A 23,104-nucleotide genomic window follows, 5' to 3' on the forward strand; every position below is an offset into this window, starting at 1 on the left:
GTGACATGTCAGCAAGGAGATGCATTCACCAACTGTAACTACTGACTGACCAATCCACCCTTTCTGTCAAAGCAATACAAAGGACAGGAGCGATACAGCACATGCCAGAGAAGCAGTGCACTTCTCCAATGCATGCAGCTTACCAGAATGCATTTTCAACCAATGTAAATATTTTGTAATAAGTTTCTAAATTGTGCTTCCTTTAAGAGAAGACACTGCCCAAAAGAAAGCCGTCACCAACAAATACAAGGTTTGAAAAAGACCCAAATTTGCCTTCCATATCACCTAATGCGCTTTCGCATTTGAAAAGTTACTAATTTGAATGGCAGAACCCACAGCAATAATTCTAGACACAAGATTTTGCAGTCCAGCAAGTTGACTGCACCACCCTGTATTGTTCGTAAACCAGAAGTTAAATGACAGTCTTGATTTAAAACCAACTCAAACTGAAACAGGGACTCGGAGGATGACACATTACCCCCAAGATCTGGCTTTTACAGTCAAATATGTGACCCTTGCTACCTTTGCCATAAGAGTATTACCTCGCACAGATAAACAATAAAACAGGAAAAGGCATCAGATTTTAGCCACAATGTTACCTGAACTGTACAGAGGCGAAAAAAGACTCACTGCTCAGAAATGTAATTTTAAACAGACTCACCAGTAACACAACTGTACAAGAAGAGTTATTTTAAATTAAAATAGAAGACAGCAGCAGTAAGCACTTTTGCCAACTTCTACCTGCTTAAACACCACTAAAGCAGTAACCCTAACTACTATTTCACCCAATTTATGAGATGTGCTAATGACAACAGTAGGAGGCACACTTGACTCAGAGTAACTAGAGTCGAGATGAACATATACAATGGGAATAAAAGTACTTGAAGGCTAACACTACACTAACAATTTCCTCCTAGTAACTGAAGCCGAGCACTGGCCCTAAGCAGTTGCTCCTGAGCTCTTCACAGGTCCACTATGCTCACAGCAGGGCAGATATTTCACATTTAAACAGCTGCACCTAATATTTAAACCAGGTTCAGTTACAATTTGCTTCACGCAGGCCACAAAGTAAACTAGAATAGTCCATCAGTCACATCTTTGTTAGGATTTTGTTTATCACTACAAAGCGCATACATAAAAATCAGGCACGGTTACCTGATGCAGTATTACAAAGCCATCCTGCCAGACACCATCAAAGTCTTCTGTGCTGTCCTTGATCCACAAGATTTCTACTACAGAATTCGCTCCAATATTTAAACACTGTAGTCTAACCGAGATGACCGCAGCTGACATCTTGCTTCCTTCCATACAGCAGAGATTCTAAAGAAACTGAAGCGTTCAAGGTACGCTAGAAAAGCCTCAAAACAGCAAGCGCTCAAAGACTCCGCAAAAGCATGAACTGTTCTTGCCCGATTCTGTTCTACACCTTACAGTCAAGAACTGCGATACATCTTATCAACCCTAGACAAGCCATGCGAGGAACCACTCAGTCTGCAGAATCATGCTAAGCTGCCTCATCCCAGCAGCAATACAGCAGCACTGTTGAGAAGACTCAAGAGAGGTGGGATACCTAGGATGCCCACGCTCGCTGGCATGAATACAGAGAAGAAAACCTATTCTATTGCTAAGTAACACTATTTCAAGACAATCAAAAGTAACCATCAGTTAGTTATGGTTGGTGTAATACAGCATGGAATTTCCTAATAAAATAACTATGCTTTGAGGTTCACCAATCCTCAAACCATGGCATTCTGGAAAACCAATGACATCTAAGTATCAGTCCATCTTTGCGAATCCAGATTGTATTTCGCTTCAAATCGCGCGAGACAAACAGCACTCACCTGCCAACAACTATATTTTCCTAGAGAAAGAATAGGATGTTCCCATCATAGCAACAAATACCAAGTTCCTCCTTTTATTTCTAAATGCAAACAACAAAATAGGACTTAATGTGAAAATATTCTACTGGCTGTAGAGTCTACCTCCTTTAGCAAATACTTGCAACAGCTACAAAAACTGTATTTTTGTTTCAAACTTGTCATTTTATATGCAGCCTCCTTACAAGAAGAAAGCTACAGCCTTCAGAATGACTTCACCACAAGACACTCCTGTACTGTTGTTAACCTCCAAGAACAACATCAAATATTTCCCCCACACAAATATTTTCATTCATGCCTTTTGCACTCTCTCATTTTAAATACTACTCATGAAATTCTTCAATCAACTGACAGCTCAGCAACATACCCTTTATAAATGAGCTTCCTTATTACATTACTTCAAAGAAGGTGCTTCTTTAGACATTTTGTCCACACGGTACTGATGATGATTAAGACACTTCAACAAAGGCAATGTTAGTGAAAAGTGACTGATGCCAAGCTGACACTACTTCTGATCAGTAACTAAAGTGTAAAGATCGAAACAGATTTCAGGGGTTAAACTCAAGGAACTCCAGAACCGCAAAGATTAAAATTTCAAATAATTTCAGTGGGTTATTAATCTCCTCTCAGTTCAAACTGCACATGAAAAGCTTAAGCGGAGCCAAACACTGGATCATTTCACTTTTTAGATTTAGAATTAATGCTCAAAAGACCGCCACAGCAAATGCCTAGCTAGCATGAGGAGCAGGGCATGCTTTATGGTCACAAAGAAAATTGTAAGCTTACTTCCACCGTCAGTAGGTGTAGAATAATGGCAACATAATCAACCAAGAATGCTTGAGCAATCATCCAAAAACAAATATGAATACAAATTGAGAGATCTCTTCATAAATTCTCTCAGTTTGACTGGAACAGATATAAAATTGCTTTTGAGGAGAGGAAAGTTTTGGTATAGTCACTGCAATCAATCAATTGTGAGCAGCTGACTCCTTAAAAACCCCCTGAAGACTTCTGGGATTTTGACCCAATGCTCTTTTGTCTGCTCTAGATTGGACAGGAACACAAACACACACAATAATAAAGCCATACTACATGAATCCCTCTATAGATTGCACCAAAACCCAACACAAAAACAACAAGCACTATCCTTTTCATTTAATGCCGAGGCTTTGGAAATAACCTAGTACACCAGGTATCTGTTCCAGGTACTCCAAGCTCTTCTCACTTCTTTTAAGGTTGTTGCACAGCAACCTGCATCTTGGTTATACAAGCTCTGACTCTGTAGAACTAAGCGTGTTCTTGCCATCGTTAGACTGGGCTTCTACAGAACTACTCTGGCTCTGCTCAGGCCAGAAACTTGGTAGAAGAGTAATGTTTCAGTCCGGTTTAATCCACCAGTCATATGGAAAGGTTAAACTTCAGGAGTTTTTATTAAAGCTTCAGAAAGGCAACATTACTTTCTTCCCTTCCTTGTACCTGTTTAAGTGTGAACCCTAGCACTCAGAATGAAAAAAAAAAAATTAGCTTTGCAAAACTAAGCAGTGTGATGCACTGCATGACTTTGTGTGTACTCTAGGGTTACCTCCTACAATCACCCATTGCCACAGACATATGAATATGTCTGTGAAATTAACATTTTGGTATTTTTTGCTAAGAAAAATACCTAAAAAAGTTTTGAAAAATTAAGGCTAGCTCAGGCTGACATCCATTTACACATTTTCCCCTGAGCCTCCCTGAAGCTGTGTACAAGTATTTTTACAACCCCCTAAGTTACCTTTTGGAGGCATAAAATGCAAGATGCTGTATGAAACCGAACTGTAGTACATTTTCTGACGATAAAGCCAAAAAATTCTTCAGAGAGCAGAGTATTTAAAAGAATTAAAAGGCAAACTGACTCCAAGGAAAGGGTGCACCTTTCTTCCAAAGGAGTGCCTCAGGTAAGGTCTGCAGCTCCCTGGCCGAATAAAGCAGACCTCGAGTTGACGGATTTCACCTCTTTCAAGCACACAGCCCACCACCTGGGAGTGACTGCACTCTGGCAATTCACAATTTTTATTTCTTTTACCTGTAGCTCACACCAGGCGACTTCCACAGTGGTATCCGTATCCAGTCCTTTATAGACAGTTTTGAAAGAGCCTCTTCCAATCTCGATGTCAAACTTCAGGAAGCGGCCATCCGGGGAGAAGCCCACCGCCTTCGTCTCCAGCTCTTCGCTGTCTTCCTGCTGCGCTCTCCGGTCCTCAAACTCCCGGCTGGCAGCCGACGCGCTGCCAGCTGCGCTGGTGGGGGGTAGCGCGGCGGCCTCATCCTCCTCCTCCTCCTTGGGCAGCAGCAGCGGGGCGGCATCCTTGGCGGCGGGGGGCTCCCGAGCAGGCCGCCCTTCGAGGGGAAGCGGCGCGGGGGGCGGCGGCTGCTGCAGCAGCGAGGGGGCCTGGGCAGCGCTGGCAGCGATGCGAGAGGTCCGGCCGGCACACTCGGGGGGACAGGCCGAGGGAGCGGCGCTGCCCGCCGAGACGGGGGCCGAGGGCGCGGCGGGCTGCAGGCTGGGCAGCTCCAAGGCCGTGGCGTTGGAGTCGCAGATCACGCTCCGGCGGAAGAAGCGGTGCTCGGTGGCTGCCGCCCCCCGGCTGTCCTTGTCCATGGTGTGGCGGCGGCGCCGGTACTCCTCGCTGCGGCCTCCGCTCCCCGCTCCGCCGCCCGCTCCGCCGGCCCCGGAGGCTCCGTGCTCGGCGGCGGCTCCCAGTTTCCCCCCGACGGAGCTGTCCGAGCTGGAACCGTTCTTGGGCGGCGGCGGCGGCGGGGCCAGGAAGCGCGGGGCCGGGCTGCCGCTGTCTGCGGGGCCGCCCGACATCGTGCCCCGGGGGAGCGCTGCTGGGGCGAGGCGGCGGCGGGGAAGGGGAGGGGGGGAAGGCGAGGGAAGGGGCCGGTCACTGAGCGGGGAGCGCGCCCGTCCGCGGCTGCAACAGAGGAGGGTCCCAAGGGCTCCTCACGGCGGAGCGGGGAGGCTGGGCCGGCGGGGTGGGTCCCCGGTCAGCGCCCGCATCCATCCTGCAGCGGGGAGCCGGGCAGCGGGGCCGACATGGAGCACCGGGAGCGGGGACGGGGCGCGGGGACGGGGAGGAGAAGCCCGGGCTGCGGGCCCGGGCGGGGCGGGAGGCGCCCCGAGGCAGGCCCCCGACCGCGGGGAGGCCGGCGCCTCGCCCGGCCGCTTTCCGGCGAGGGGAGCGCTCCGCAATTCTCCCCCGGCGATGCAGAAGGAAGCGGGGCAGGTCCGGGCGCCCCCGGGGAGGGGAAGGGGCCGGGAGACGAGGCGGGGGGGGGCAGGCCCCGCACGCCGGCCGCGGAGGAAGCCGCCGCGCTCAGTCACTCGCACCGGGCGGGGGAGGCCCGGGCAAGGCCCAGCGCCCTCAGCCCGGCAACGGGGTAGGGAAAGGGGGCCCGGGGAGGGGGGGGGGGGGGGCTCAGCCCTGCCTCACAGGGGCGCCCATGGCGGCCGCGGCCTCCACCTCCTGGCAGGCAGCCACCGCCCGCGCTCCCTCCAACAGCCGCGGCCGCCGCCGCCTCGCACGGAGCCGGAAACCCTCCGCCTGCCCCCCGCCCGCGGCTCGCAGCCGCTCCTCACCGGAGGCCGCCCGCCGCAGGTGAGCCGAGTCCGGGTGGCGGGGTGGGAGGAGGGGAGGGGGGGGGGGAGTGGGAGCCGTCGCGGCCGCCCCGGGGCCGTCTCCGCGCTAAATGGCGACGGGAGCCCGGAGCCGACACACAGGAGGGGAGGGAGGGCAGCGCCGGCCACGCCCCCTTCCGCGCCCGCCCTGCGCGCACGCGCGCCCGCCCGCGCCGGGGAAGCGCCTCGGCCCCTCCCCCCTCCGCAGCCTGGGAGAGGCGGCGGCTCCCGTCGTGCACCGCGCCGCGCGCGGGGCGTCAGGGCGGTTGTAGTTCCCGCCGGTGGGCGGGCGCCTCGCCGGGCCGGGCCGGGCCGGGCCTCGCCTCGCCGCGGGGGATGGACCGACGGACGGACGGACGGACGAAGGAAGGAAGGAAGGAAGGAGGGAGGCTTCCAGCGTGCCCGGGGACTGATGCGGTGCGGGGGAGCGAGGCTGCCCCCCAGCCCCTGCTCTCGCCAGACCGAGGCGGGGTGCCGCCCCCTCCTGCGCGTGCCCGTCCCTCAGGGCGGCCGGGCCGCGCGGGCCGGCGGCGTCTGGGAAGGCACTGAACACTCCCGCCGGTGCTTCTTTCTAAAAGTCGCGTCTTACACCGATTTAATAACAATATCAAGTATTTAATTTAATCAGATATTAAAAATATTTCGTGTTTTCAAACAGCCTTTTCAAATTCCTTACAATCGCGGGCAGCGGTAACTCTGCGTATGTGAGCAATGTGAAGGTTTGGGGTTCTTCCTCAGCGTGGGTCATCCGAAGAGGCATTAATGGGCCAGGCAACCTGCAATGCAAATAACCGCCGTGTGGACGTGTGCTCGCCGGTATTTAAAAGAAACAGGATTTGCGGCCTTTGCGCTGAAGACGCTCACCGTCCTGTGGCCGTCTCAGCCGCGACGGTGGCCGCTGCCATTGAACCACAGCAGCCAGAGGAGCAGCAGGAGCCCGTGCGAACACTGGCACAAATCGGGAAATTTCAGTTTAACAAAGCATTGGCACACCAGAGTCATCTAGTTTATTTATATCATGTTCCTCTTTTGTGTTGATGAACCAAATCCAAGCACTTTTCCTTCTGACGAGAGCAGTCTGTTAAAGTCAACAGGAATGTGCTGAAGGAGGAGCGAAGGCTTTGGTACCGCGCCTTTCAGGCAACTACAAATCAAAAATTACGCCAAGGAACAAAAATTAGGAAATTTCCCTATGTAAACAATGTGTTCTCAGCAAACACACCGGCATTTCAAATACTTTTTTAATACTTTTAAGCCAGCGGTTCAGAGGAAGCTGTGTGCCGCGTTGCTGATGTGAGGCCTCAACTCCTTCTGCACAACATAACACAAATGGCACTTCCAGAGCTCCACAGCCCCCAGCCACGAAGCACCAACCCGAGCAGTTCTCACGTGTTTGTATTCCTCACATATACAATTTAATACCACATGGTAATCAGAGTACCACTGTTTTCCATACATCTTTCTGTACTACTCATTGTAGCAACACACAAAATAACGATACAGTCTTCACAAAGAGGACAAAATGTACTTCATTGTACAGCTCTTCAGTAAAGACTTCTGCGTGGCCTAAGCCTTCTAGAGCTTGCTGTCACTGCAAAAATTAATTTAGTTAGTAGATTCGTTAGCATGCCACTTGAACTGCGTTAGCACAAGAGTGGACACTCTTCCAAACAATGCTGAGCCGAGCAGAGTAATTTGATTAGCAGCAAACAGCGACTGGATCAAAACTGGTCAACTCGTCATTCCATCTGCCACATCCCCGCTGCACTGCCAGGACCAATGGCACCAGCAACTGACCAGCAACATCTCCTCTAGTACCGAGCCAGGGTTCAGCTTCACTCAGCACTTGGCTACAGGTATTTGTGCATCTCTAGTCACCAGAATGAAGATTCATTTGTAGTATCGGCGGGCGTATCCATGCTAGCTTTATGCTGTTAAGAGTAGTAGGATGTAGCAGCAGAGCTCCACCAAGGGCTGGCAACCAAAGCCCCATTATCCACCCTGGTGTCTGCCACTCCGTCTGCAGCGCTGTTGTTGCCTTTTGGAGCTGCACTAAAGCAGAGCTCTGCTTCCTCCACTGCCCGCTGCCGTTTTACTAACCCTTTGGATGGGATAAGTAGGAGTAGATAGCAAACCTTGCTCCAGCTGGATGCCTGGTGTAACTTCATGGGCACATACCTAAAATGATACAGTGATAAATCATTCCTTGTGGTGTAAGCCTCCAGAGCTGTTAGGTGAATTCCACTTGCATCATCAGCAGTCTTTGGCAGGCGGCTCCCAGGTCTGCGCCCAGCCACCTACCTACGATCTGCTGCGAAAGGTAGATGGGCTGCAGCTGGGGAACCACCGCCCTGTGGTCTACACATGTGGTTTAAATGAGACCTTGCGTGTAGCCCCTCTCTTACTCAAGTGCCTTTCACCCATTGTTCTTAAATATATTTTCCCTTAGTTAATTAAGCAAAAGCTTTGCAAAAGAGACCTGCAGCCCAGCGGTGCCTAGCCACAGGGGGCCTGAGGCAGTCTTCTACTAAAAAATTGCAGTAATTATGTAAAAAAGCACCTCCCCGGTGTCTGATCCAGCACATTCCGTAGCACTCTCGAAATAAAAGGTTAGTCCTCTGAGCCCAACGTGCTCGGTGCGAGGTCCCTCGCACCCAGCTCTGCTCACTGGCTCCTCTTCTGGGCAGAGAGAGCTACAGCAGTCATCTCGGCGGGGAGAAAAAAAAAAGCCGAGCAGCTGACCTGGAGGTGGGAATGATGGATTTTGTCGTCTTTGGCTCTGAAAAATGAAGTGGAATGATATTGGCAATTATATTTTATGTGGCTGTTGGTTTAATTTTGTCATTCTAAAAAAAGGCGAATGTAATAGTGTGGGCTTGCTTTCCCTTCAATTTTATTTCTTTTAATCTGTAAAACTGTGTTTAGGCTAAATGGAAAATTTCAGTATTGCAGCAACATTTAATAAAACATTAAAGTAAATGCTATATGTATTCTATGTTTAGAAACAAGTAATTAAAATAGTTTCAGTGCCAGAGCTCCTCAGGCAATTAAAAATTTTTCTTTCGCCTGTTGCTGTAAGAAAAATCCACAGAAAGAAGGAGCCTGACTATACTTGAGAAATTACAGGCAAAGAGACGTAAATGATCTTTTGATTAAAGCCAAAGGGCTGACACCTGACATAGTAAAAATATGCTCCCTCTGTCAAGCATCTTTTAGTGACAGTCATCTTGATTGCAACAATAATAGTTTAAAAAAATACTCTGAATGAAGTGTGATTTTGAAGTTGACTGAATCAGAAACTTTTTTTTCTGTTTTGCTTTCTCCAGTGAAATTTCATTCACTGTTGGCATTTGTGACCTGCCCATGTGACAAAGTATTAATGTGAAACAGCTATTCTCTATTTTCCCTTATGCAATACATTATGCAATACAGAAGGCTATGCCATGATTTTGATTCATGTGATATTATTCCATACCCTAAGTGCTTTTCAAAGCAAACTGTGCGTCTCAGTTTTATTGCACATTACCAGGTTGCAGTGCCATATAATGACAGTGACAGTTCAAATTTCTCTACCAGTTTCTTCTTTTTCCTTAATATTTCTTGAATCCAGGCTTCTGCCACAGTGTTCATTTGTGTTTCTTCATACTGGAAGTTAGTGAAACAAAGTGTTTCAAGGCTGCATGGTTGAGAAAGGAGAGTATTTAACTTTCCAGATATTCTTTTTGCTTTGTTATTCCACACAGAAAATCAAATGTAATTGGAAACTTGTTCTAAAACCTTATATTTCTTTTATTCTTTTATCTTTAGTGAGGTTTTGTACTTTCAGGTGGCTCTGAGGGTCAGGTCGATTATGAAATCATTGTAAACATCTCTAGGATCTGTGGGCAGTTGAAGTCTTCAGACTCTGTACAGGTGATCCATCAGGTAGTGCTGGATGGCGAGTCCTGCCAAAACCTCTGAACGTGGGTAGTCTCTCCGCAGGCAGGGACCATGGGAACTGAAAAAGAGCAAGAACTACAAGTCTTACAGGGATCAAAACTAAACATCCCTCTTTGTGTGGCTTGCAGAGTCAGCTAGTTCTGCAGGAAGACAGGTCCACGCTATGGCCAAGACACCTCAGCAAAGTGTAAGCTCTAACTACAGGACAAGTGCAAGAGGCAGACAGACTGCATAAGAAGGATTGAATTCAGAGATGATGAATCTATGTGGCATTTCTTATCTATTAGTTGAGAAAATGTCAACAACCCTCCACCATAAAACTGGAGCGTAGCATGTGCTTCTTCATCAGACTGAAACCTACGTTTCCCTTTCACCCACCCACCCACCCCCATCCTAGTTACTAGAATAGAAAGCATAACTCTTTTCCTTTTCCTTCTTTCACTGTTCTCTTAAGCTACATTAACAAATGTATTTTAGCCGCATTAAATTAAACCAGTGAGAGAACCAGTAGAAGGATTTATCACTGGTTTATTACCTGTGTTTTTAAATGACTAAAGTACAATCTTCAGTTATATTAGTAACCATTTTTATTCTAGAGCTCATTGCAGGCTGCGCTGCTGGCTCCCTGTTGTTCATATCTAATCAACTATTGCATTTATGATTACCATATCTATTTATCTATGTACATTCTGCAAACATAACCCATTCAGATAAAGTCAAACAACAGGAACATGATAAAAGGACATTTACAATTACTCAAACACTGAATTTCATCAGAGACGAGACTCAGTTTTTCTTGATGCACGATTTCAAACTGTATCAAGCCATAATGTCAGGTGCTGTGGCCAAATTCAATGTCACCCCTACTGGGGACAGAGGAAAATCATGGCTCACTTAATTCTTTATGTCATCTTCATGGCTATTCTTGCAGTCTTTCTTTACAGAACAAGTTTGTGAAGTAGTCTAACAGTAAGTGTTGTGGAAGCACAGATATTTGCTGAAATCAGCATTGTGTTCTTCCTTTTTCTGTGCTTTTAGTCATTGCTCAGGATGCCTCATTTATCTTTTTTCTCCCTAAGGCTTTAGGGAATTCTGTGCTTCACAGCAGTGTCATAACACTTCTAAAGCTAGCACAGAAGCAGGGGCACTGCTTTAATGAAGAGGAGCTGTTTGATGAAGGTGGGTGGAGGGAAGTGTGAAAAAGATGGTGATGCTGTGTTTGCGATTGAATCTGTCAGTGATGCTGTGCAGCAGTCAACCTGCCCTGCTTGCTGTTCACCACTCGCAAGCTGATGAAAATCAATCACACTCACAGCAGGTCCAGTCCTGCTCCTCTCTACATCAAAGTACAAAAATAAAATACTACTCACTTCAGTCAAAGCAGGAGCAGGCTTATAGTCCAGCATAAAGAACTTCCTCATGTCCTTCAAAAGCACAGTCTGGGCCAAATGCAAAGCATTAGCCTGTTCCTGTGCTGTTTATCCTGGCTCTAGTACTGGAAGGTGTTGGTCATTTCTGAAAGGTGTTGAGCATTCCTGAGGGATAATGAGTGCTCTCCATGGCCACTGATGGCCAGGAAAACGAGAGCACCCAGCCCCTCATGGTGGGGCTCAATGCTCTGCAGAATCAAGCCCTTGATAAGGCAGGAGTTCTAAAGAATAAAGGAACATGTGAACATTTGGCCAAAGGGAACAGTATAAATCTGGAGTAACCTCCTCAGATCACTTCTCTCCTTCCGAAATACCTAGCACAAGGAGTGATAGCTATGTTGTGCATGTTACAGAGCTGTCCGCTTGTGGACCCGGTCAGCTGGCTCCTCTGACGGCTGGTGGGGACCAGGAGGGAAGGCACAAGGTTGAAACTTCACATAATCTGGCAACCTGCAGCTGATGCATGGCCTACCATAGCGGTTTGTCAGTAGTGAAAGTGTTGATGTTTTAAAAACTCTGGTATTAAAAGTGACTTACAACAAAGTTCCCTACCTGAATGACCTCTGCTACACATGTGCAAAGTTTTCACACTCACATAGTTTCAGTGGTGTAATTACAGTCCAATGAAAAAATATCCAGTGTAAACAAGCTCTTGGGGACCACTTCCAGATGACACAGGTCAGAGCAGCTCTCATGTTGCTCAAATCTCTGTCCAAGGCTGGGCAGAGAATCAGGGAGCTGTAGCTGCCTCGCAGATAGCGCTAGATCTTCTGCTGCGCTAGATCTTAAGTGAAGCGCTCTGGGGAACCTACGTCATGTTTGTCAGAGATCTTGGCAGGCTGATGAGTGTCTTAAAGCTCCAGGTGAGATCCTCTCCAGAGAGGAGATCTGTGTGGATTTGAAAACTAACAAAAAATAGAAAAGCTCTCAATTTCTTTTGCCTCTGTGTGATACCTGAATGTGGACAACCCTAGTAGGACTGTCCCACATTGCTGATGACTAACTTCATGGCAAAACACCAGCCTCTCCAAACTAATGAGGTACAGAACAATTCATCGAGTAGCCTCAAATAAAGCAGAATGGAAATCCATTGTTCAACTGTCTTTGAGACATAACAAAAATGTTTTTAGAAGTATTTCAAATATACACGACACGACTATTGTAATGTCTCTGAGAAACAGCTTGCCTAATTCATCTACCTCTGATACCAACACAGTGGTTCTGCTGTTTCAGTCCTGAAACATCAATCTTTTAAAACATTTTTGTTTCATATTCTTGTTCTCTGAAAACAGCTTCCATTTCTTATACATCCCTCCACACTGCCACTGATAGCTGGAAAGCAAAGATGTTGCCTTGTGGGGACGCAAGCGACGTCACACTAAAGACCAGGCCATACAATATAGTAGGGGCGATGTCTTTCTGCTTGGGCAACTCCTCAGCTGCCTTGGGTAGATAGGACAAAGAAAACAGGTACGTTTAGATACAAAACTTTCAGCTACACAAAGATTAAGTAGACAGATTGTCTACAGCAATACCAGTATAAAGGACAAATTATTAAAACTTTTTGATGAGCCAGACTCATTTCCTGCAGTTCGCTCCACCCTCTTTGGGATGCAGTGCTTAACTTCTCCTGGTGCCTGCAACCTGAACCGTGAGCTGTTTGCTTCCAGCAGCTCGTATCCCCTTCAGTAGCATCTCCACTGTGGCTGGAGACAGGCACACAAATGTGCATTGTCGGGACCCAAATCTGCAAACACTTCAGCTAGGAAACAGTACTTAGTCCTGTGAACAGTCCCATTGACCTTTTGCATTGCACACAGCAGTAAGTGTCTGCAGGACCAGGCTCTCAGTGATTATGTGATTACAGGTACAGCAGTTAAGATTCAAAACAATGCAGCTCATGGAAATGCAAATCATTCTGGTCTCTCCTAAAGCACTAAAAATCCCCAAATCAAGCATCAGTACCTAAAATTAGATCCACAATCAAGTGACAGAGATTATACAACATTCATTGCAAGGTTTGCCAGGATTTTCAAGCAGAAAAGACCCAGAAGGAAATATAGATCCGCTCATTAGGTCTTCTGATATCACAGCGAATAAATTACTTTTTAAAAACATCTTGCATTACAGGGGATATATACTCTCAGGGGAACCAAACCATCTCTGAGCAGCTTGCACTTTTGGCAGCAGCCCAAGATACCACGAGGCACAAATCACACAAATATCTGACTTTGTGTAAATTCTGTGCTCAACATCTGCATGAGCTTTCTTCCTAACAGTATAAAAAATCCTAGCTGCTGCTTTGTTTCTTTGCCCCAAATTCAAATGTCATATATGTTATCAGATGCATCAGACAAATTATGGTTATTCCTTGAATGTGGATCTTTTGTGTCTCCCCACTTTACTGGATATGTAACATTGCACATGATCGATCATGTATTGACAGTCAATTGCAGCATAAAACCACAAAAAGGAGGACAATTACAATGCTGTGATGATTTCTTCCCCATGAAGCCATTATTCACCTCCTTAAAGGGCCTGAAGTTCTGTTAAAATTCGGGCGTTATTACCATGCAGTTATTATCGAGGAGTAGAAATGTGATTAATTGGGCATTGTAATACTCTATAAATATTTAAAGCATTAAACACCAGAAAGGGTTAATGTAATACAGGAAAGTAACATTAGAACTACAAGGGTGAATTGTGGAATGGGAAATGGAAAAGTTTTGGTATGCTTGAATGTGGAATAATCTCCCAATAAGAGAGAACTGATATTACATTACTTGACATTGTTTCAGTGATGATCCCCAAACAGCATTTAAAATCTACTGAGTTAAAACATGTAAGACGAGAGACACATTAGAACATGAAGCTCATTACTTGTGCAAACTGCTGTAAACAGAGTCCATCACTCTGATACTAAGAGTAATGAGTTCTTTGTTGTCCATAAATGGTATAGCTGGAAATATGAGGAAAAAACTCACATTGGTTTACATCTCTTAATTTTCACGCCGTGAATACGGACACTTGCTTGGTCACCCACCTGGCCTGTTTCAAAACCAAGACATACACCCTCTTTAGTGCCTGTAAAACTGGTAGCACCTGTACACCATGCCAGCATATTAAGCTGTTCATATCATTTTATCAATGCTGTTGAGATCTTTGAACAGGAGAGAGAAATAACAGCCACTGTGGTTGTGGTTTCTGACCTGCTTGTGAACAGCTCAGCTAACTCAGCTGGCTGGTTCAGAGTTTTTAAAAATGCAAGCTGATAACATACTCTAAATATTGGACTAAGCAATTTCAGAGTGCATATTTACTTTACTGTCTTGATTACTTTTTCTTTCCAGTTTGCTCGGTAAGACTGAAATATTTTGCCTTAAAAAAGCTGATCACAGACAGACGGACAGACAGCATTTATCGAAACCTGTAGTACACAATGCAGGCTCTGCTTGTGCAGGAGATGCTCTTAGTCTGGACACGTGATATTGGGAATGCTAGAATCCTAACCTAATCCTAACTGCTTTTTGTTTGAGTCTCATTAAGCCCTCCCAAAGTAAGCCATACATTATATGTGGAACTTTCCTTGTTAAATCCTCTGTTATCACTCGGAAATTTACTCTGTGATTTTGAGAACGTTATACTAGCTCAGGATCTGTACATGTGCCATATCCCTAAATGCTTCCCTCCAAAGGGACTTCTGTATGTCTAGGATTTTGAAAGGACCAACACAAAGCCTTTCAGAGAGCAGTACAGCGTTTCAGGTGCCGTAGCAAGAGATGAGGAGTAAGTTCAAACTTGTCTGCCTAAGAGAAGAGTAGGAGAAAGGCAGCTTTCGAATTTCTGGGGCATTGTGAATTCAGGAGGAAGACGAAATACTGAGGCAGCAAGTGAAAAAGAAAAAAAGGTTACTGAAACCCTTACAAAAGGTTTTGTATTTTTTTTCTATTTAGAGAATGTGGTTTTCATAGTCCTACTAAATATTAGCACTGACACTACATGGTGGATGAGATCGCTGTCAGAAGGACAGAAGATTGCTGAATCAGAGCGCTGCGCATTTTCATGATGTCGTGAGAAAGGAACGAGCTCAGCTGAGAACAAGTAACACACATTTCCTCCAGCAGCGTCAGTTTTTAGCTTCCAGTCAAAAACTATGCCTTTTTGTTCTTCACACTTACCAGTGTGAAGTTGTCCCACTAACCCATTCAACCCTGTCCCTTCTCTGCAGTGCTCAAGCAGTTCACATCTCCTTCAGACTGCGGAGACACGCGCTACCTCTCTCTTACCCATCTATGGATTGTTTTCCTCCCTGAATCCCAGATTGCACAATGGGTATGATTGCTGCTTACCTAATGTTTGTTATAAAACCTGTGACAGCATTTTTTTCCTCGCTGCTCTACAAGAGGAAATGGCATTTTATTTGAAATGCTGTGCTGAGTGTCAACAAGAGAGGTGTTTTAAAAGAGCTGAGAAGTATGCTGTCAGGAAAATGTTTCCAGGCCTACCTTCCCTCCCACATCCAACTGTGTTGAAATAATCAAATGCTATACCCCTTGTGCTTGGGAAGAGGATGACTAACAGCAGCTAATTACTGCTCAGTCTGTTGCCCTCAGCAGCTATTGGTCTGAATCACACCTGCCGGCACAGAGGGGCACAGGTTGCAGCGTGGTGCTCTGCCGGCAACTTCATTTTCAGGGTTTCCCTTGGGAGGAAGCAACTGGGACAAGGACTTCGTATATTAAAATCCTATCACAAAGGCTGCTACTGCTCTATCTGACTCAGCAGATGGTCTGAACACCCTGGCTCTGAGCCTCTCCAGGTCAGCCCTGTCCTGCTGGGGACCCTGGACCAGACCATGTCGTACCGCATGGAAAGGAGAAGGTGGTTACTAATTTCTTCCTGCTCCATCCTTCTGCAGCAGAGACTGAACCTAGCTCACTGGTACTGAATATTAGTTTCTGCTTTCCTCTCGGTTTGCTGCTGCAGTAGCAAAGAGTTGGCAGAGGGCCTTCTGTATCATATTTGATCTGTTGACACTTGCAGCAGTGCTGGACTCTAACACTGTAGGAGTTTCCGTCTGGAGAAATATGGTAGCCCTTCCTGCCTCCTCATTCCACTCCCTGCGGAAAACCTCCCTCTTGTTTTCCCAAATTCTGGGCCAAATAAAATATACCAAAATAACACTGGAGACAGAGGAGGAATCTCTTGCCTCAAACTTGGCGTCGGAGCAATACATGCAGCCATTACTCCTCTCACAAGTGAAGTCACGTGGGTGGAATCCAGGCAGGGTTTCACCAGCAAGGACTACAGGTTCACCCTGGCTGCTATGCAAACAGATATATCCCTTGTTTGGGGTGGCCAGAATGACCACCTCTGTCTGTTTTCATGACAGGCCGAGTTCATGAAAGTCCAGGCATTACACTCTTCAGCTGGCTAATTTAAAATTTTCTAGGAAAGAAAGGGCCAGGAGGTCTTGAACTATGGTGGAGTGGCCTGGTGGCCAATGTGCTGTGACATTTCACAGTCACATGGGGCAGAGGTAGGAAAACAATACTTTTATCAGAGTTGTTAGAGGTCCTGCCTCACTCATAAAGCTTTTTATGACTGCAGGGATGTTCTCCTGAGTAACCACGTAGTTCTGCTGCACTTGTATGATGTGTTCAACGCCTAACGTGTGAGCCAGAGGGTGGCTTTCTATAGCATGACCTGCCCCCCACAAAGCAACCATTATTATCCTGTCAATGCGGAGCACAGCTCTGTCGTAGGAAGCACGTGGGGCAGCAAGGCCCCGCACAGGGATACTGCAGAGCATCCTGTTTCACTTGCAGTTCGTCAGTGTCGTTCCAGGCTTGAACCATTACATCATCTCACCTTCAAAGAAGCTGGGACTTGGCCCACAGCTGATGGTGTAGTGTAGTACTGTTCTTTACCTAGAGGTAAGATAAGCATTATTATAACGCTTCTGTCATCACTGTCTCACCTGGAGCACCTTTAGTGCGTCGTACTCCTGCACAGTTAGATTAATGGTGCAGTCCCTTCAGGACAGACAGAGGTGGTTTGTCTAAAATGCAGCTTCTTTGTTTTTTTCTGCTGAGATGTGTGTTTGAAAAGCATGTTACTAAGTAAAACCCTGTTTAATTTACCCCATCTTATACAGATTTTCATTCCTGTGTGCAATCAGTGTCAAGACAGTATGGCTGACGATAATGAATAGCCCCGTACTGTGTACTGTAACTTCAGCTCTTTTTAAGGAGTTTTAATCTCTTCCATACTTCCATCTGACTCCTGTTCTAACAAAGGCCACATGGCTCTTCAGAGCCACCTATGCAGTGGTTAGGTGGGACGCGAGTGTTGGAAGTAGCACTGATCTTCTGAGGAAATTTCGATTTCAGGTATAGGCTGAGAACAGGGTTACCAACTGGTTGTGGACACTTCCAGGATACATGAACTTAAAGGCCAAAAGGGATCTTCACCACAGTCTGACTGGACACTCTATTTAACCTGAGCTGTAGAATGACACCCGTTCTTTCCCTCTCATATGATGAGCCTAAGTGTTTGAACCACATTGGAATCGTATAGGTGTGCAGTATCTAAACAAAGACCTGAGGATGCCCTTCTGCAATTTGTCTCCAGCTGGGTGTTGTCAAATCAGCTAGTGCAGGCAGCAAGCTAACTGAAGCTTTAGTGGAGCTGAATTTAAGCTTAAGTGCTCAGCCTCCATTTTCTCCTCCTTTCTCTTACGTTCCTCTCCTCATCTGGTACTGCTCTACAGGTTTCAGTAGATGCAAATTGATTGTGAAAATGTATGTATCAAATTTATTATCTTAGAAAGAAGTTCTCCGTAATGGTCTAGCAGCGTCTCAGTGGCACCATTATTTGGCAGCTGTCCAGGAAAGAACTTCATGTTTCTAGCTAGGCTTTCACACTTGACTGTCATGTGCTCTCACCTTTATACGGAAACACTCAAGTGGTGATCATAAGACCCTTACTTGTGGATCTATCAGTTACAACAACCACCTCTAGACCACAAGCATTCTTAAAGTGTGCTCTGGGTGCCTACAGAGACTTCACGGTAACAATTGCATGAATGTTCATAGGATCATTGGTTAAGCAACAAGAAGAATAATGTTTTTAAAAAATCAAACAATAAAACATTCAGGGAATTCACCACCAGTCCACCTTTCCTGCAACACAAGTTGTCCTTCTCTTTCCTATCTTCCTCCTGTATGAATTCCAGGTTTCCTCAACTGATTCCTGACAAACAGCTTTGCTCTAACTTTTGCATCCTATGCCCCACATTCTTTTGGTTATTCCTGTGTGTGTTATGGCCGAGATTTTTAGCTTTTTGCTTCTTGTTATCATGTTCCCTTCCTCTTGCACTCAGCTCCTCCTGGTTAACAGGTTCTCCAGCTCTGTCTGCCTTTCCATCCTGCCATTCCGTCTTGGGTGTCATCACCACCTGCCCTCTCCTCAGAGCCTCCAAAGCCTCTGTCAGTGGAGACCTTTAACAACAGGTTAGACACACACTTACTAGAAATAGCAGAAGTACAGTTGATTCTGCCTTCGGGCAGGAAACCAATTAAAGGACTTACTGAGGCCCCTTCCAGACCTGCATCTTTCTGATTCTATTATCCTTTGCAGCAGTGGGAGAGCAGTAATGGAGCCACACTTCTTGGCGCAGAAGTTTCCAAGAGATTGTTATCTTGGACTCTTGGGCTTGCAGCTGGAGCTCCCCTTTCTGCTGTCTGCAGGATATCACAGGCTGCAGCTAGTGCCAGGGCTTAGGTTTGCCATTTCAGCTTCAGTGATGACTTAAACATTTGAGCTTCTTCTCTCCATAAAGTTATCAGATTACTTTCGTTTTCAGTCATTCTACATCTTCCAAGTACAACGACCCACTTATTATAGTAGGGGTCTTTCCCTTGAACTTCCCTGTTAGTCATTAGATATTCCCTCCCACTTTTATTTTAGATCTTTCGAGGCAAATATCACTCTTGTATGCTAAAACCGTGCAGCTCTCGCAGAGATCAGTAAGACTGCAGATATGTAACTGAGAAGAGTTTCATGCTTTCTGTCACAATGTAATGCTGTTCTGATGATAATTGTCTTTTCTGGTAATTCTGCAGGTAAAGTAAGCAGCATACAACACTCCATAGTGCAACCACTCTGAGTGTAACTACTCTTCAATCAGCAGCCAAATGTGCTGTCAGATGTGCAGGTAGGATGTCCCAGTTAAGGAACCCAGCCCTTCCAAAACTATTCATTTTCTCTTGTATTAAATACCTTGGTAAATAGGTTTATAAAGGGTAAAAAATTGCTTTACCACGTGTAAAAACATTCCAGAATGAATACCCCATTATACCCATCCAGCTGCAAATTGCTGTTATCTGTTCAGAACAATTAGCCTATTATACATCCTCTTAAAACCTGATACCAGCCCATCATCTTGGAGCCTGAAGTATAAAGCCATCCATTAACTTCCCTATACTTTGGATCAGCCCAGAAAAACAGCTTAGTGTTCCAGCATCCTTCCCAATAGGGTTGCTCATTATCAGCTATCAGCTTTTGTGCTAACAGTTCCACACCGAGTACAAAAAAAGAAGCCAAAGGGTTTGCCTGCGGTTTTCTATTAGTTTAAGCGCTCTGGACTGAACTTACATCAATATTGTTATTGGTGTACTTAAAATAATAGTCAGAAGAATAGATGACTGGAAAAAGGTGAGGTGGTTTGGGGAGGAGGAGGAAATGCCGATGCTGCTGGAAAAATGATTTTTTTTTAAAAAAACAATGTTTCAGTGAGGCGGGCTTTACGACAAGCACCACTGACTTCTATAGAGTTGTTCCAAATTTGTACTAGAAGAATTGAAGAGAGAGTAGAAATTTTATAGAAATAGAAAACAGTTAAAGTATATAAAAAATTTCAAACAAAATAGATCTTTGAAACAATCAGGAGAAGTTTTCAGAACTTTAGTACAAACAGTCCAAAGCTCAAGAGGCTTTCAGGCTTGTGTAGCCCTCTGAAGTAAATCCATGCAGCTCACTGAGCAGGGAACTCACAAAAGGCATTTCTGAAACCAAAGGTCTGACTACTGTACGCTTTCCTTTGAAAATTAAGTTGCCCTTGTGCTGTCGGCCAGTGTTGATTCACCTAAAGAGTACACCATGATGTGTACTTGTCAGTCATAACAATTAATTTATTTTCTTTTTGCCTCTTCCTTGAAAGTACATCTGGCCAGCCTTTAATCTGAGAGGGAATTTCTGAGTGTAAAATATGATTCTTTTTTTTTTTACTTATGCTCTGTTTTGTTTCCTTACATTCCTTTTCTGCAGTTCAGTTTTCTAATTGTTTTTATTATCTGTTGGATCTCCATTATGCTAGAATACAGGAGCACCTCAGGCAGACATACATTTAGGCAGGGACAAACAAACCTGAGAATAAAAACTTGTGATGTGACTGGAATTTCTCTTTTTGTCCCCATCACTTCCAAAGAAAAGCTAATTGTTGTCACACCCTGTTCCACACCCTGTGAGACAGCACGCAGCAGGCTGCCCGTACCACGAAGATGCTCCTCCGTCTCCCAGTGCTGCTGGGAGCACCATCCCTCTCTGGCTACGGAGTCCCCCCCGTCACATCTACTTTAGGGCTATTGCAAGGTAAACTGCAACTTCCTTGTTTAGGTGGGGGCTGGCAGAAGGACACACTGTCCTTCTGCCCCTGGTGCTGCTCATGGCAGGGCCTGCTGGCCCTCTAAGCAGCCAGCAGAAGCAGCTGGTCCAGCTCTGTAATGAAAAATGCAGAGGTGCTGGGAATTCGCCTGAGGGCACGGGTCCCAGATGAGGCATGCGAACAGGGAGGAGCAGATGCAACGCTTGGGTAGGGCATGGACACGGAGAGCCACCCAACAGTCCAACACAAAGGCAACCCTTCCCCTGGCTGGAGCACAACAGGGATTTTTCCTATTTGATGAGTTGAATTGTTCCCTTCCGTTGATCCATTATGAGGAAAAAAGCTTAAATAGAGATGCTTTCAGATGAGAGCCCGTGGCATTCGTTGTCATAAGATGCCAGGAGACAAGAATGTCCTGTGATGGTAAAGAGCAGGAACTTTCCTCCATCAGCATCAGCATCACTCCATACACGCTGCTTGTAAAGAAATTCGACTTTCTTCCCTCCCTTTTCTCCTTCCTGACCGAGGGATGCACACCGCCAGCAGCCCTCAGTGACGAGGGAAAACGTCTGGTTGTGATGTTTCAACTCAGGGAGCAGGCAGTGAAGGCTCAGAGCCTATGTCTGCAGGTGACCTGGAGAAAATACCAGTTTCCAAGGTTGCTGTTTTCATTCAGACGGGTGGTGCTGTCTGATAGGGAAAATTTCTGAACCAGTTTTCAAGGAAGAAGAACTGCTCCTAAAACAGTAATCCTACTATAAAGGGGTGGGTGGGGAGTAAGTAAGGATGAAGTTTGCTACTTATAAATGGTGGATTTTGGAAGTCCTGTTTCAGGCATCTACAAGCAAGATGGTTACCTTACCACGCTAAGTCATAATCCCTAATATGCTTTGTGTTTGCTATGGATTACATACTGGGAAAGACCACGATTCTCCTTTGGGTGTTTGGGCCTTGTAACTCCTACGCGCTGGACAGTCACGGATGCCTGATATAAGCAGGTATCAGGGTCAGCATTTCCACGAGACTGGTGCTGTTTGTGAGAAATGCTTTTGTTATCGTATTTCTTGGCTTCCGCAGTCCAGGTTTTTTTTTTTTGTAAACAGAACAAAACAAAACAAACCATGCTTCATATTAGTTAATGGGTATATAAAAAAATAAAACTATTTTCCTTTGGGAGCAATTTTTTTCTAGCATAATGATAGATTTCACTAGGAAAAAGAAATCTGTTTATTCCAAAATAAACTCTTAGCATTCTAAGCAATTTCTGTGGGTTTCTATCTATTCTAATCTAATCAGAACTATTTTTAGAACACCAGTGAATAATAATATTAGACAGCACTGATCTCTGAGACAATCTGAGGCTCCCAATTGAGCTTCTGCTAGAGAAGCGTATCATAAAAAGCACCGTCACCAATTTGCCCCTTTGTTACAGAGGCTGCCAGACAGATCAAGGACTTGGAGGGCCTGCCATTTGAAGTCTCTTCAGTTTGGAGTCGTACTCTCAGGGTTCGGTATGGAGAAGGCTTCTGCTCTGCTGCTGGAGTAAGTGTTTGTAGATGAAAGGAGAACGCCCGCGCCTGGGCCATCAACCTGACACTTTTCAAGACATGAAAATCACTTAGAACTAAGCATGGGATGGTGGACTGAAAAGAACGTGTATTTATTTTTCTTTTGCTTACAACCTCGAGGAGCATCCCTATCACTTTGTAAAGGAATACTGATACATAATTAACCTCCTGGAATGGAGGATTTACAGCATAAAGAGCAGGCATTTGAAATTGCGCAAGCATGGTAGCAGAATGTGAAGTTCTGGGCCTACATTATATTCACAGGGGAAGCTGCCATTACCTTCAGTGTGTTTCGATCAAGTCCTTAACACTGCTGGAGCGCAGGTATTTGGACACCTGTCACTAAGATCCACGTCACAGACCCACCACCCCAGCAGACTTTTTAAAACATGAACCTGGGTATGATGTTGTCTCTTACTCATTGAGCAACCCCTTCTAATCCCGGATGAAATACACTGGGTAAGACAGCGGAGAGTAGAAGTATATTTAAAGCCACAGAGATGATTTTATTTTTTTAATGTCTTTGACACCTTTTACTTACGCAATAGAAAATTCTTTTCAAATGCACCTTCTTTTGTAGCACTGAAAAACTGAGTATGAAAAGAGGAGAAAGAATGGCTCACTGTAAGCCTGCAGCTTATGTGGTTAGATTCTCAAGGCTCCTGGCCTTCTCACTTTACTCATCATCCAGAGCCCACATCTACTCCTCCCAAGCAGTAGCTAACTTTATGCTGTATCCTTTGTCCAAGATCTCCAAGCGCCTAATGAAATTCACCACCTGATTATTTACTGTATACACAAAGAACATTTTGCTCACCATTGCAATTCAGCCACCTCTGGGATGAAAGAGCGTGTTTTGGGCAGAGAGCTTGTATTACCTGGGGGATCGAAGCATAAAGTACTGAATATCATGTTCTTAATAAAACTAAGAGAGAATTTTAGACAGAAAGTAATTACTTATT

The 23,104-nt window shown here is 45.7% G+C and overlaps 1 protein-coding gene across 12 annotated transcripts in view; it reads right to left on the reverse strand.

Moving 5' to 3' along the window:
• Positions 1-5,633, reverse strand: part of WNK1 (WNK lysine deficient protein kinase 1) — a 114,912-nt gene extending 109,279 nt beyond the window's left edge. For 7 of the 12 annotated variants that reach the window (XM_075428685.1, XM_075428687.1, XM_075428684.1 and 4 more), the window contains exon 1: positions 3,943-5,630. In XM_075428685.1, the coding sequence (XP_075284800.1) occupies positions 3,943-4,728 (786 nt within the window). In that variant the 5' untranslated portion in view covers positions 4,729-5,630. Of the gene's footprint in view, positions 1-3,942 lie in introns of all 12 variants that reach the window. The other 5 variants (XM_075428682.1, XM_075428686.1, XM_075428678.1 and 2 more) reach the window with 4 other exon arrangements.
• Positions 5,634-23,104: the final 17,471 nt, after the last annotated feature.

The sequence above is a fragment of the Opisthocomus hoazin genome, chromosome 8 (assembly GCF_030867145.1).
Source record: "Opisthocomus hoazin isolate bOpiHoa1 chromosome 8, bOpiHoa1.hap1, whole genome shotgun sequence".
Lineage (NCBI taxonomy): Eukaryota > Metazoa > Chordata > Aves > Opisthocomiformes > Opisthocomidae > Opisthocomus > Opisthocomus hoazin.